The following is a 13,774-nucleotide window of genomic DNA, read 5'->3' as shown; positions in this document are numbered from 1 at the left end:
TGTCCTGGAACTCTTTGTTTCACACCTGGGTCATTGCAGGAGAAAAAGCTAGCAAGCCAGCTTCTCATCTTCCTTCACCCTTGTCTATTTACCTTCATTGAACACAGACATAAAGTTTAATGTCTGTTCTACCCAACAAGAATTAATAGTTTCATGACAGCAGGGACTTCATTTTCACAACTGCTATATACACTCAGGGGATGACACAGAATGTAATCAACAGTTGGGTGAATGAATAAAGACAAATGGGTAATGGACAGAGGACTGTAGTAAAGAATGAAGACTTTATCACAAAACTACCCACCATGGTAGTACTTAGTTGTAATACCAGAACTTAGGAGATAGAGTCAGGAGGATCAGGAGTCCAATATATGGCAAATTCCTGGCCAGCCTTATCAAAGCCTATTGGAAACAGAAGGTAATAACATAATCAGATTTGGATGTAGAGAACATAATTATAAAACTACTAGAGAAACACAGCAATAATTTATATCTATAAAAAAGGCAGTATGAGCAAGAAGAGTGCTGTCTGAAAGGACACTTAATAAGTGACCAGATTTTGGGGGTGGGGGGTAGAAAGATGACAGAAGGAAAAAGGAGAGAGTTCAGGTCTATGCCTGGAGACTGTGTGGATGCTGCCATCATGCACTGAACTAGGGACAGTTCAGAGACAGATCTGAAAGAGGGAAGCTGATACAGTGATGCTGAGGTACTTGTGAGACACAGAAGTTCTGGTAGGTTCTAGTTAGAGTTCTGATCGGAAGCTCACAGACACAGGTCAGTGAGGGTTTAGGGAAATAAAAACAAGTGTTAGGTTGAATTTGAGTGTTAGGTTTATACATTAGAATGGCAGGGTAGCAAAACATCAACTTGACAGAAATTAGGAGAGATGCCAGGCTTGGAGATATCACTAGGAATGGCCACTGAGCACAACTCTTATGGCAAAACACATTTCCTCAACGAGGGTTCAAAAGCATTCAGAAAAGGAAGATGAGAAGAAATAACAGTTGAAAGAAAACCAAATTGCAATGCTTGATTTTCATATCTAGCTTTCAGTAAATGCTTAAAACTGGTAAATCTTCAAGAGTTCCTTAAATGCTATTGTCCCCTGTAACACAATACCTCAAGGGGCACTTGGCACACTAAACTCAACATGATTTGAACTCCAGCATTACAGGGCACCATTCCACATAATGTCAATGATGCTCCATAAGCAGTGGCTGACATGAGGACCCTTCCTATTCCTGCTTGCATGCTGCATGGAAAGAAAGAAAGAAAGAAAGAAAGAAAGAAAGAAAGAAAGAAAGAAAGAAAGAAAGAAAGAAAGAGGGACAGAGGGAAGGGGGAGAGGAAGAGGAAGGGGAGCGGAGGAGAAGGGAAGGGAAAAGGAAATAGGAAAAGGGGGAAAAGGGGGAAAGGGGAAAAGGGGAAAGGCAAGGGAAGGAAAGAAAACACAGGACATGACTGCTCCTAAGTATGGCGGAGAAGAAAGTTTATTATAGATAAAAGGGAGAGCATACGCAGTGGTGGGGAACATCCAGAGAGAATATGACCCTGAACTGGGCCATGTAAAGAGAATGCAGAGAGAAGCTGCAACAGAGAGAGGCTGCCTGGGCCAAGAGACAGCCCAATAGAGTAAAGGACAGACCAAAGGGGCCAGAGAGCCAAAATGGCTGGATTATATAGAGAAGAGCAGCCTAACTTCAGGGCTAAAGAAAATAGGGTAGGAGGCAGGGTATGCCAGCCATACCCTGCAACAGGCAAGACTGAAGGATGCTGTAAGAACCTGAGGCCAGGTCCACTGTAATACAGCACCTCAGGTAATCATTTGTCTCTTTGAGACCTAACATATGAGGTTAACATTACAACATGCCACCAGTAGTCTCAAGTGTCAAGAAAATGGTACAAGAAAAAGGGACGAAAAACTAAACACAACCAGGAAAGTTAAAACGAACCCTTGAGAGAGGCACAGAGCCAAAGCTTTCAGGTGATGGTCACTGAACACCAGGTGAATTCCTTTATGAACTCCACACTGCCCTCGCCCACTGAGCTCACCGATTCTCAAACATCACAAACTCACAAGCACTTGTTCAAGTCTGATATATCATACTGGTGTAAAGAGTTATTGCTATCTCAGGCTATCCATGTAACTTTTGAACTTCTCTGCCCAAGAGAATTTGAGAAAATAATTATATGAACTTAACAACCCCTTATTTTCATCACATTTTAAGAACTCACTGGCTATTTTAAAATGCTTCTTATTCTGGTCCCTTATAGAGGAGGACTGGCAGTCTACAGTGGAGCAGGCCTCCTGTCAAATGAACTATATGGGCTGAAAATGGAGCAGTACTAGTAACAGTATGTACTTCAGCAGAATTCTAACGAAGTCGCTGACAAGTTACAGGTAATGTACCTGGCTTCTACGTGAGGTCCTATCTGGCCCCCATTACTTAAAAGGAGGGATACCGCTTCCTCCTAAAGGCACGTGTCAAATCAGGTTCAGTTTAAAATCACACTGCTGGTCCTGCAGGCACTGGCATGAAATCCCTCACCGGGTCTTCACTACATTATCTTAACACAGCAAAGAAAACATCTGCCGAGCATTTTCCATATGCTAAGACATCTCTCGTAATTATTTCATTCGATGCTTACAACAGTAAGATCGACAAGTGATTCTTGGTTTCCAAGCAAGCGGAGCCTTGCTTGGAAATGCCTCAAATGCCTTGACCACGGTCAGAGTGACAGTAAACAGGACGAGCAAAAGCAGAAGGCAAATATGACTTGTCCAACTCTAAAATCTGCATCCTTTGGGGTAAGCTGCCTTTCCCCCAAGTTTTCAACAACTTGCTCTGAGAAGGAGGAATCAAACGACTGGACCAGGTCGCTAGCGGGCGCAGGACTAAATGTCTACGAAGTCAGGTCCTGTAGACGAGACGCCAGTGTTCAAGTTGCTGTGAGGCGCCTGAGACAGCGCGAATGCAGGTAGGAATCCGAATTAAACACTGTCCATCGCAGCCCAGGAAGTGGAGATAAACAGTCCAACCAGGGGCACTGGGTCCACGCCCGGATCCGGCCGACTTCCGGCTGGGAGCACCCCGGGTCCCGACGCCGTCCACACGGACCCCCCGGCCAACCGCATCCTCCGACCCTTGCCTAGCACAGCCCGGCCCGCAGGACCCAGCTCCGCGCCTCACCCCAGCTGTGCAGCCGCCGCTACATCTCCTTCCACATCCACATCCGCCTCCTCCGCCTCCATGACTGCACCTGACGCAGGCGTACTCGCGAGATCCCGCGAGAGGCGGTGGGGCGGGGCCGGGGGCAGGCCCAGGGCCGGAGGCGGGACCTTGGTATGGTGCACTTCCGGGGGACTCGGGAGTGTGAGACCGGGAGACTGCGTGAAAGCTGCTTCCCCAAGGACCGCATGGGTTATCTCACTTCTCTCACGTCTTACGTGGGCTTACTCACAGCAGATATCTTTCCATTCAGGCGAGAGACCCTGCTTTGTGGCATCCATTGTCTCTGGTTCATTTTCGCGCACACTCACACACACACACACACGCCTACCCGCCCCGCCCGCCACGGTGAATTATTAGACTCACCCAGTGGAATGGATGCAGGTTTCACGGATTTTATCTTTTGGATAAGTAAATAGACTCATAAAACTGACGTGATTGTTCAAACAGAGAGCTTGGTAGATTGATCTTTTAAACTCTGCCCTGAGTGTTTGCCATATACATACAAATCATTGTTGGGAATCTGTGAAGCAAAGAACTTAACGGTTTTCCAAGAAACCAGAGTCTTGCTTCTGCATTTCTCTGCCCTCAAATCTGTCTCTCATACAGTTAGAATCCTTGACTCATTGTCTTCTCGACCAGACTGTGACTTCTTTAAGGACAAAGCCTGTCTGGTAGTCCTTACACTGCCTGCGTTCAGCACAGTGTCTCACACGGAGCTGTGTTGGACAGGTAAGTGTGTTGGGAACAAGCAAAATAAGCTTGTTTTGTTGTTGTTTTGTTTTGATTTTTTTGAGACAGGGTTTCTCTGTATAGCCCTGGCTATCCTGGAACTCAATGTGTAGACCAGGCTGGCCTCGAACTCAGAAAACCACCTGCCTCTGCCTCCCAAGTGCTGGGATTAAAGGCGTGCGCCACCACGCCCCGCAAAATAAACTTGTTTTTTTTTTTTTTTTTTTTTTTTTTTTTTATTAAGTACTACCTTGTCCTTTTCAGGCTCCATTTAATCATAGGGGTAAACTAAATTCAAGGTCCCAGGTCCTGGGGGAGCTTCTGTTGTAAGGAGACAGCTATTTGAGTCCAGCCATCTCAGAGACAACTTAGAAGGAGACAATTGTCTGAGTCCAGTCATCTCAGGGAAAGTTGTAAGGAGACAGCAGTTTGAGTCCAACCATCTCAAGGACACTCTCCAGCTTGCTGTAGGGTCAAACGAAGTTCTTGTTCCCAGGCCAGTGGTTCACGCCTTTAATCCCAGCACTTGGGAGGTAGAGGCAGGCAGATTTCTGAGTTTGAGGCCAGCCTGGTCTACAAAGTGAGTTCCAGGACAGCCAGGGCTATACAGAGAAACCCTGTCTCGAAAAGACCAATATATATATATGGACTGGAGAGATGGCTCAGCCGTTGTCTGCTCTTCAGAGATCCTGAGTACCATTCCCAGAAACCACATGGGGGCTCACAGCCATCTATAATGAGATGTGGTGCCCTCTTTTGGCCTTCAGGCATACATGAAGGCAGAAAGCTATATGATGTATTCATAATGAATAGATAAATCTTTTTAAATATATATTAAAGAATATCCTTCAAGAAAGAAATTGTTTTAGGAAATGAAGCTGGGACTATATCAAAGAACTAGTAACACAGGATACATATATAAGAAGTGTGTGGGGTTTCCTTCTGCACCCCGGAGCTGACCCTGTGCCACAGCTCTCCATACCCAAATTTCTCCCAGAGAGAACTGGTCTCCCAGGAGTGCTGACACATAGGCTTACAGGAGGGACAAGCCACAGTCAAAGACAGCAAGACAAGCTAGCACCAGAGATAACCACATGGTGAGAGGCAAAGGCAAGAACATAAGCAACAGAAACCAAGGCTACCTAGCATCATCAGAACCCAGTTCTCCCACCACAGCAAGCCCTGGATACACCAAAACACCAGAAAAGCAAGATTTTGGTCTAAAATCACTTCTCATGATGATGATAGAGGACTTTAAGATAGGCATAAATAACTCCCTTAGAGGAATACAGGAGAATACAGGTAAACAGGTAGAAGCCCTTAAAGAGGAAACACAAAAATCCCTTAAAGAATTACAGGAAAACACAATCAAACAGGTGAAGGAATTGAACAAAACCATCCAAGATCTAAAAATGGAAATAGAAATAATAAAGAAATCACAAAGAGAGGCAACCCTGGAGTTAGAAAACCTAGGAAAGAGATCAGGAGTCATAGACGCAAGCATCACCAAAAGAATACAAGAGAGAGAAGAGAGAATCTCAGGTGCAGAAGATACCATAGAAGACATTGACACAGTAGTCAAAGAAAAAGCAAAATGCAAAAAGCTCCTAACCCACGATCCAGGACACAATGAGAAGACCAAACCTAAGGATAATAGGTGTAGAAGAGAGTGAAGATTCCTACCTTAAAGGGCCAGTAAATATCTTCAACGGAATTATAGAAAACAACTTCCCTAACCTAAAGAAAGAGATACCCATAAACATACAAGAAGCCTATAGAACTCCAAATAGATTGGACCAGAAAAGAAATTTCTTCTGTCACATAATAATAAAAACACCAGCCAGACGTGGTGGCACACGCCTTTAATCCTAGCACTCAGGAGACAGAGGCAGGCGGATTTCTGAGTTCAAGGCCAGCCTGGTCTACAAAGTGAGTTCCAGGACAGCCAGAGCTATACAGAGAAACCCAGTCTTGAAAAACCAAAATAATGATGATAATAATAATAATAATAAAAACACCAAATGCAGAAAAAGAAAGAATATTAAAAGCCCTTTTGACACCCTTTTGATTGTTTTCACGGCGATTGTTCCTTCCCTTTCGGTTTCGTTTTGCTTCCACCGCTGGAACTGCTGACTGGTTCTCAGTCACGGTCAGGCCTGGACAGCAACCAGTATGGGAATCTCCCACTGTGTAGTAATGGCCTTACGGTCGGTCTTGAAGCAGTGTGGCTTGAAAATCGCCACTAAGACTATAGAGGGATTTGTCAGGGAGATAGACCATGTGGCACCATGGTATGCTTGCTCAGGGTCATTAACTGTCACCTCATGGGACAAACTGAAAGGAGATCTAGTTAGGGAACAGCAGAACGGCAAACTTAAAGCAGGGACCATGCCATTGTGGAAACTGGTAAGATCGTGCTTAGCAGACGAGGATTGTCAGCAAATGATTGAAGCGGGGCAGAAAGTTTTGGAAAAAATTCAAGACAGTCTACCAGAGACAGAGAGTAAGAGCTGAGAGGAAACAAGATGCACTGAAGAATAAAGGCCTTTCCACGGGCCTTGAGCCCGAGGAAATGAAATATAAGGGAAAAAATGCCCTGGGAGAGCTTAGAAAAAGGGATGGAAGGGGAGAGAAGAAGAGAGATCAAGCTGGGGAGGCACATAAGGAAAGGAGCCTCTACCCGTCATTAGATGAGTTCAAGGCACTAGCTGTCAGTAGCTCAGAATCGGATAAGGAACTTAGCTCCTCTGAGGAAACAGACTTAGAGGAAGAAGTGGCAGGCTATGAGGGAGAAAGATACCAGCCAGATGAAAGACGAGTTAATCAGTTACAGAATAACATGAAAGCAGCTAGAGACAAATGTCAAATCGCTGCTCAGTCTCCGGGCCCTCGACCTCTGGGTCCTAGTGCACCTCCGCCCTATGTGCAGAGGTATCATTCAGACTCATTCATTCCAAAAGAGGAACAGAGAAAAGTGCAGCAAGCATTCCCAGTCTTTGAAGGCGCCGATGGCGGACATGTTCACGCCCCGGTGGAGTATATACAGATTAAAGAACTTGCGGAGTCAGTCCATAACTATGGAGTCAATGCCAATTTTACTATAGTGCAAGTCAAAAGGCTTGCTACTCTGGCAATGACCCCCGGCGATTGGATGACTGTAGTGAAAGCTGCATGTCAAGCTTTACAAACTATAGAAAAGGCCTTACAAGATGCTTAATTACAACGCATTGACGAGTCAGAGTCATTTGAATTGTGCATATTAAAAACTGCACAGTTACCAACAGCAGTCTTATGGCAAAAAGGACCCTTATTGTGGGTCCATCCTAATGCTTCCCCTGCAAAAATCATTGAGTGGTATCCTAATGCAGTTGCTCAACTTGCACTTAGGGGGATAAAAGCAGCCATTTCTCATTTTGGGAGAGAACCTCATATGCTAATTGTACCTTATACTTCTGCTCAAGTTCAAACCCTGGCAGCAACAACTAATGATTGGGCAGTCTTGGTTGCCTCCTAGTCAGGACAAATTGGTAATCATTATCCAAAACATCCAATTTTACAGTTCGCCTTAAGCCAAGCCATAGTGTTTCCAGTAAAAACAGCCAAACACCCACTTCCGGATGGGGTAGTAGTATATACAGATGGATCCAAATCTGGTATAGGTGCATATGTAGTAAATGGCCAAGTAACATCTAAACAATATAATGAGACATCACCCCAGGTGGTAGAGTGTTTGGTAGTTCTAGAGGTCCTTGAAACTTTTCAGGGACCACTCAATATTGTATCTGATTCCTTATATGTGGTTAATGCAGTTAATACGCTTGAAGTTGCTGGCTTAATTAGACCCTCTAGCAAGCTTGTTCACATTTTTCAGCAAATTCAGTCAGCCCTGTTACATAGAAGACATCTTGTGTATATTACTCATGTTAGGGCTCATTCTGGCCTTCCTGGCCCCATGTCTCATGGAAATGACTTGGCAGACAAAGCCACTAGAATCGTAGCTGCTGCTCTGTCCTCGCAGGCAGAGGCTGCAAGGGAGTTTCATAAATGCTTCCACGTGACGGCTGAAACATTGCGCCGCCATTTCACTTTAACCAGGAAAGAAGCTCGTGACATTGTCACCCAATGTCAAAACTGTTGTCAGTTTCTGCCTACTCCTCATGTAGGGGTAAACCCCGAGGCATCAGGCCATTACAGGTCTGGCAAATGGATGTCACTCATATTTCCTCCTTTGGAAGAAATCAATATTTACATGTTTCCATTGACACCTGCTCTGGTGTTATGTTTGCTACACCTTTAACAGGTGAGAAAGCCTCTCGTGTTATACAGCACTGTTTAGAAGCATGGAGTGCTTGGGGCAAGCCCACAATTCTTAAAACTGATAATGGGCCAGCATATACCTCTACTAAATTTCAGCAATTTTGTCATCAAATGGATGTCACTCACCTGACTGGCCTTCCTTATAATCCTCAAGGACAAGGCATTGTGGAACGTGCCCATCGTACACCCAAGTCTTATTTTATAAAACAAAAGGGGGGAGTTGATGAGACTCTGCCCTCAGTGCCAAGAGTAGCTGTATCTATGGCATTCTTTACACTTAATTTTTGAATCTTGACGAGCAAGGTCACTCTGCAGCTGATCGACATAGCTCAGACCCTGATAGACCAAAAGAAATGGTGAAATGGAAGGATGTCTTATCTGGTCTGTGGAAAGGCCCGGATCCTATTTTGATAAGATCCAGGGGAGCTGTTTGTGTTTTTCCACAGAGTGGAGACAACCCATTTTGGCTGCCAAAACAACTCACCCACAAGATAGTAATCAAGGATGGTGTGGAAGATGCTGACCTCCCGAGGACTGTTCCTGATCCTGACAATGCTGAACTTGTCTCAGGTTCCTAGTATGAGGGGCGAACAGAGATGGGCCTTTCTCCCAACTTTCCCTAAACCAATGCCAGTTCGTCATGATGCTATAGTTTTTCCAAAATTCTTTACTACTAATAAAACATTAGATTTACCATATCTACCCTATGATCCTACCCGAGCACCATTAGGAGAAAATCGCTCTTTATTAGAACAGGGTTCTTTATGTTTTCAAATTAATGGACCAGGAAAATGTATTAACCTCACAGCCCGAGCTTTGGGGATGTTTAATGAGCACCAAGGAGGTTGGGTGAGCACAACCCAAGATACTTCCAACGCAGATATAACCTTTACAAATCGGACCTTCTGGCAGGAGGCAATTTGGGTTAATGGTACATTTCTACCACCTAACTTTTCAGACAAAGAACGTCCCCACCAACCAAAAATAGCCCCTCATTGTAGCTTGGAAGATGAAGGGCTGATCCTGCCTTGGTCTGATTGTCAATCCTCCATCACTCGTTGGGTAAATCAGAGTAAAACCTTTGCCTTTTCTCCCAACATGATGGCTGACCCAGAGAAGGAATTTGTTATGAAAAAGGGACTTTTCATACAGGACTTTAGAATGCATCCCTTTCACAAGTGGGTGCTTTGTGGAGTCAATGGTAGTTGTACAGAACTCAATCCTTTGATCTTTATCCAGGGAGGAGCAGTTGGAAAGGCTTCTTTTACTGGCATCTCAAGATTTGCTCAGTATTGGGGAATACATGCTGCCTCCCTGGACTCTTATGGATATACTAATACCAGTGTAGAGATCACTGGGTTCAATAAAACTTTGGTAAACCAGATTAATTATCCACCTACCCCAGTCTGTGTTTACCCCCCTTTCTTGTTTATTCTTTCAAATGATTCATTTGAAGTCTGTTTCAATGATTCTTGTTGGATTTCTCAATGTTGGGATGTAACAAAGGATACCCGTGCCATGGTGGCATGGATCCCACGTTGGATCCCTGTTCCGGTGGAAACACCCTCCACCTTATCCCTGTTTTGACAAAAAAGAGATTTTGGCATTACTGCTGCCGTAATCATAGCAATTTCAGCCAGTGCAGCTGCTGCTACAGCTGCAGGGTATGCTATGGCTAGTACGGTTCAATCAGGCACAAAATTAAATCAGCTTTCAGCAGATCTGACTGATGCCATCACTGTCCAAACTTCTGTTAGTACTAAGTTAAAGGGAGGGCTGATGATTTTGAATCAGCGCCTTGACCTAGTGGAGGAACAGGTAGGCGTCCTATACCAGATGGCCCAGTTGGGTTGTGAAAGAAAATTGGGCGCTCTGTGTATTACCAGTGTCCAATATGAAAATTTTACTCATGCAGCTAATCTATCTGTCTAGACAGCTTTCCTTGTATCTTGCAGGAAATTGGTCCGAGGGATTCGATGAGACTCTTGAGGCCCTGAGGGTGGCAGTTTTAAAGATTAACTCAACGCGAGTGGACCTGTCATTGACAGAGGGCCTCTCCTCCTGGATTTCATCTGCATTTTCTTATTTTAAGGAATGGGTGGGGGTAGGTTTATTTGGTGTTGCCACCTGCTGTGGACTTGTGTTCATGCTCTGGTTGGTTTGCAAGCTCAGAACCCAACAAACAAATGACAAGGTTGTGATAGCTCAAGCACTTGCTGCCATTGAGCAAGGGGCCTCCCCCAAAATCTGGCTATCTATGCTCAAGAATTAGTTGACATTGGTGGCTGGCCTCTTTTGTAGAGTTCGCCCTAGGTCATTTAGTAGTTACTGTCACATAGCACTGCGGTATCCAGGGACGGGCAACTTTCCTCATGCACAGATCAACCTAAGACACGGGGCCCGGTGGCGATAGGGTTACCCTATGACGGGAAAGGCTGTGACATTAGAGGAACAACCTAAAACAGGAGCCACAGCAGATGGACATGATTACACAGACCTAGTCCAGCCTCAATTTAATAAAATAAAAAGGGGGAGATGTGGAGAACTGTGCCACAAGCAATCGCCATTATAAGATGGCGCTGGCCTCCACTGTGCCTAACTAGTAAATAAGCCTTGTACACAGGTGCGAGAGTGAACTCACACTTAGTCACTGCCCATCTCGGGGCGTAGTAATGGGATGATGGGCGAGCAACGAATCAGGAGCTGACACGCCACATCAGGTGCTGAAATGCCATGGCTGAGGGCTATATAAGCGACCCCATTTTCTGGGGTCTGGGTCTTCCCTCTTGAAGAAGCGATAAAGCTTTTGCTGCAGAAGATTCCGGTTGTCTGAGTATGTTCTTGCTGGCGAGAATGATAGCTCGGGATAGAGAAGAGAGGGAGGGGAAAAGAGGGGAAGAATTAGGTATGGGAGGAGATGAAGCAAATGTACAGAGGGTCAGAAAACTGAACGGAGGTATGTAGCAACGGGGGATGGGGAACTGAGGGTAGCAACCAGAAAGTCCCAGATGCCAGGAAAGCAAGAGGATCCCATGGGGATGACATTAGTTGAAATACCCCACAAAGGGGAAGGAGAACCTGTCGAGACCATATCCAGAGGTCAGGAATGAGGCCACCCGCTGCCCATCTCTAAAATTTTAACCCAGAATTCCTCCTGTCTAAAGGAAATACAGGGACAAAGAGTGGAGCAGAGTGAAGGAAAGGCCATCCAGAGACTGCCCCACCTGGGGATCCATCCCACATGCAGACACCAAATCCAGACATTATTGGAGATGCCAAGAAGTGCTTGCTGATAGGAGCCTGATACAGCTGTCTCCTGAGAGGCTCTGCCAGTGCTGACTAGTACAGATGTGGATGCTCACAACCAACCATAGGACTGAGCACAGGGACCACAATGAAGGAGTTAGGGGAAAGGACTAAAGGAGCTAAAGGGGTCTTATCTGGCATCAATGGGAGGGGAGACTCTTGGTCCTGTGAAGGCTTGATGCCCCAGTGTAGAATTCTAGGGCAGTGAGACAAGAGTGGGTGGGTGGGTGGGGGAGCTCCCTCATAGAAACAGGGTAAGGAGGGATCAGATAGGGGGTTTGCAAAGAGGAAACCAGGAAAGGGGGGGTAACATTTGAAATGTAAATAAATACAATATCCCATAAAAGAACCAAAAACTTATCATGGACCTCCATGGAACTTGTAAAACAACAACAAAAAAGTTTGTGTGTGTGTGTGTGTGTGTGTGTGTGTGTGTGTGTGTGTGTGTGTATACAAGTCAGTATAAGTGCCTATACTTTTTGGTGGCCAGAGGTGAATGTTGAATGTCTTCCTCTATCATTCTCTACCTGAATATATATATATATATATATATATATATATATATATATATATATATATATATACATATATACATATATATACACACACACATATATATACACATATATACATATATATATGTGTGTGTGTATATATGTATATATATACATATATATGTGTGTATATATATATACACACACATACAGTCTTTTGCTGAACCTGGAGCTCACCAGTTCAGTCAGATCAGCTGGCCAGCACTGTCCTGTCTCTGCATCCCCAGAGCTAGGTACATCCCACCAATCTCTACTTTTTACCTGAGTGCTGGGGATCTGAACTCAGGTCCCCATACTGAGCAGCAGACACTTTACTACCTGAGTCATCTCTCTACCCCCATATGCACAACTTTCCCTTAGCATTTAAGTCTAAGACTATTGATTGTTAAAAAATAGGCCAGGCATGCCTGTCAAATCTGTGTTTTAGAGGTGAAGGTAGGAGGATCAAGGCAAGCTTGTAATAATAGAAGTGATGATGATAATGATGATGAATATGATTATGATGATGATGGTGGTGGTGATGGTGATGATGATGATAACTAATGAAGTATGAGAATTCAAAATATATGGCATCAGTGTACACAGTCTAAGAAGAAAGTTATCAACTTGATCACATCTGGAATCAACTAAAATCAACCATGCCTGGGAGGGATTTTCTTGATTGGATTATCTGAGGTAGGAAGACCTCCCCTAAATATGAGGCACAATTTCTGGTGTCAGCCCACTTAAAAGGACATGGAAGAAGAAAGCTTTTGCTTTTTGCCCTCACTCTCACTGGCAACTTTATCTCTCCTGCTGCGGAGACATTCTTTCACGAGTATTAGAACCCTCTTCAGGATTCCAGCGTAGATTGAAGACCACTAGCTGCCTAGTAATTCTCTGGGACTCCAGCACCAGATTGGGACTGCTGAGACATCCAGTCTCATGGACAGAGTAACTACGAGATTTTAGGCCTTTTCATCAGAAGACAGTCATGATTGGACTACCCAAACCACAGCCTGAAGGTATGTACACTCAGGCTTGCACTCATTCGATCTGTGCTATTCACTTAGAGAATCCTGACTGGTTCCCTGCCTCCACGTAGGGAGGAGGGAGCAAGGGCCCTCAAGGTTCCTGTGCCATGGCTAACAAGATCCAGAGCTGACACTCCAGTGTCACTCAAGTCTTTCCACGTCTCTTGCTGTGGCGTGTGTTCATATTACAGTGGAAAGAGGAGATATTTTGCAATAGTATGTGATTTGGTAGTTTGCCATTTGGTTTCAAATTAAATAACAAGTGGGTGATTTTCTAGTTTGAGGTCCTTAAATCCAGAAAGGAACAGAGACTACTATATTGTGTGGAATGGAATCTTGTCATGAGTGTGTACACCTTTTTATATGTAAGCACCAGTGCCCTGTTTGCACTGTTGATTGGGAAACGGTAACAGGAGGCACCGTCCTACAAACTTCCATAGATGTTGCTAGAGAAATGTTTAGTCAATAAAGCCCCATCTCATTTTTTGTCTAAAGTACTTTTGATTCCACTAGACTGACAGCTCACTCCTGCATTGTTTCTCTTTACTTCTAACGAATGAAAACAGATCACGGTGTTTGTAGAGGAAAACAAAGTGTAACAGGAAAACTGCAATTTTAA

At 44.6% G+C, this 13,774-nt stretch overlaps 1 protein-coding gene across 4 annotated transcripts in view; it reads right to left on the bottom strand.

Annotated features, from left to right (window-relative positions):
- Mysm1 (Myb like, SWIRM and MPN domains 1) overlaps positions 1-3,270 on the bottom strand; it is a 31,837-nt gene extending 28,567 nt beyond the window's left edge. For 2 of the 4 annotated variants that reach the window (XM_021160769.3, XM_029476116.2), the window contains exon 1: positions 3,195-3,270. In XM_021160769.3, coding sequence (XP_021016428.1) covers positions 3,195-3,256 — 62 coding nt within the window. In that variant the 5' untranslated portion in view covers positions 3,257-3,270. Of the gene's footprint in view, positions 1-2,413; positions 3,167-3,194 lie in introns of those variants that run through there. The other 2 variants (XM_029476117.2, XM_029476118.2) reach the window with 2 other exon arrangements.
- Between the last annotated feature and the right edge of the window lie 10,504 nt (positions 3,271-13,774).

This window comes from Mus caroli, unplaced genomic scaffold, assembly GCF_978045245.1.
Source record: "Mus caroli unplaced genomic scaffold, Mus_caroli_1 scaffold_6, whole genome shotgun sequence".
Taxonomy (NCBI): Eukaryota; Metazoa; Chordata; class Mammalia; order Rodentia; family Muridae; genus Mus; species Mus caroli.
Note: the sequence above shows the minus strand (reverse complement) of the source record. Positions and strands in the feature narration are given on the sequence as shown.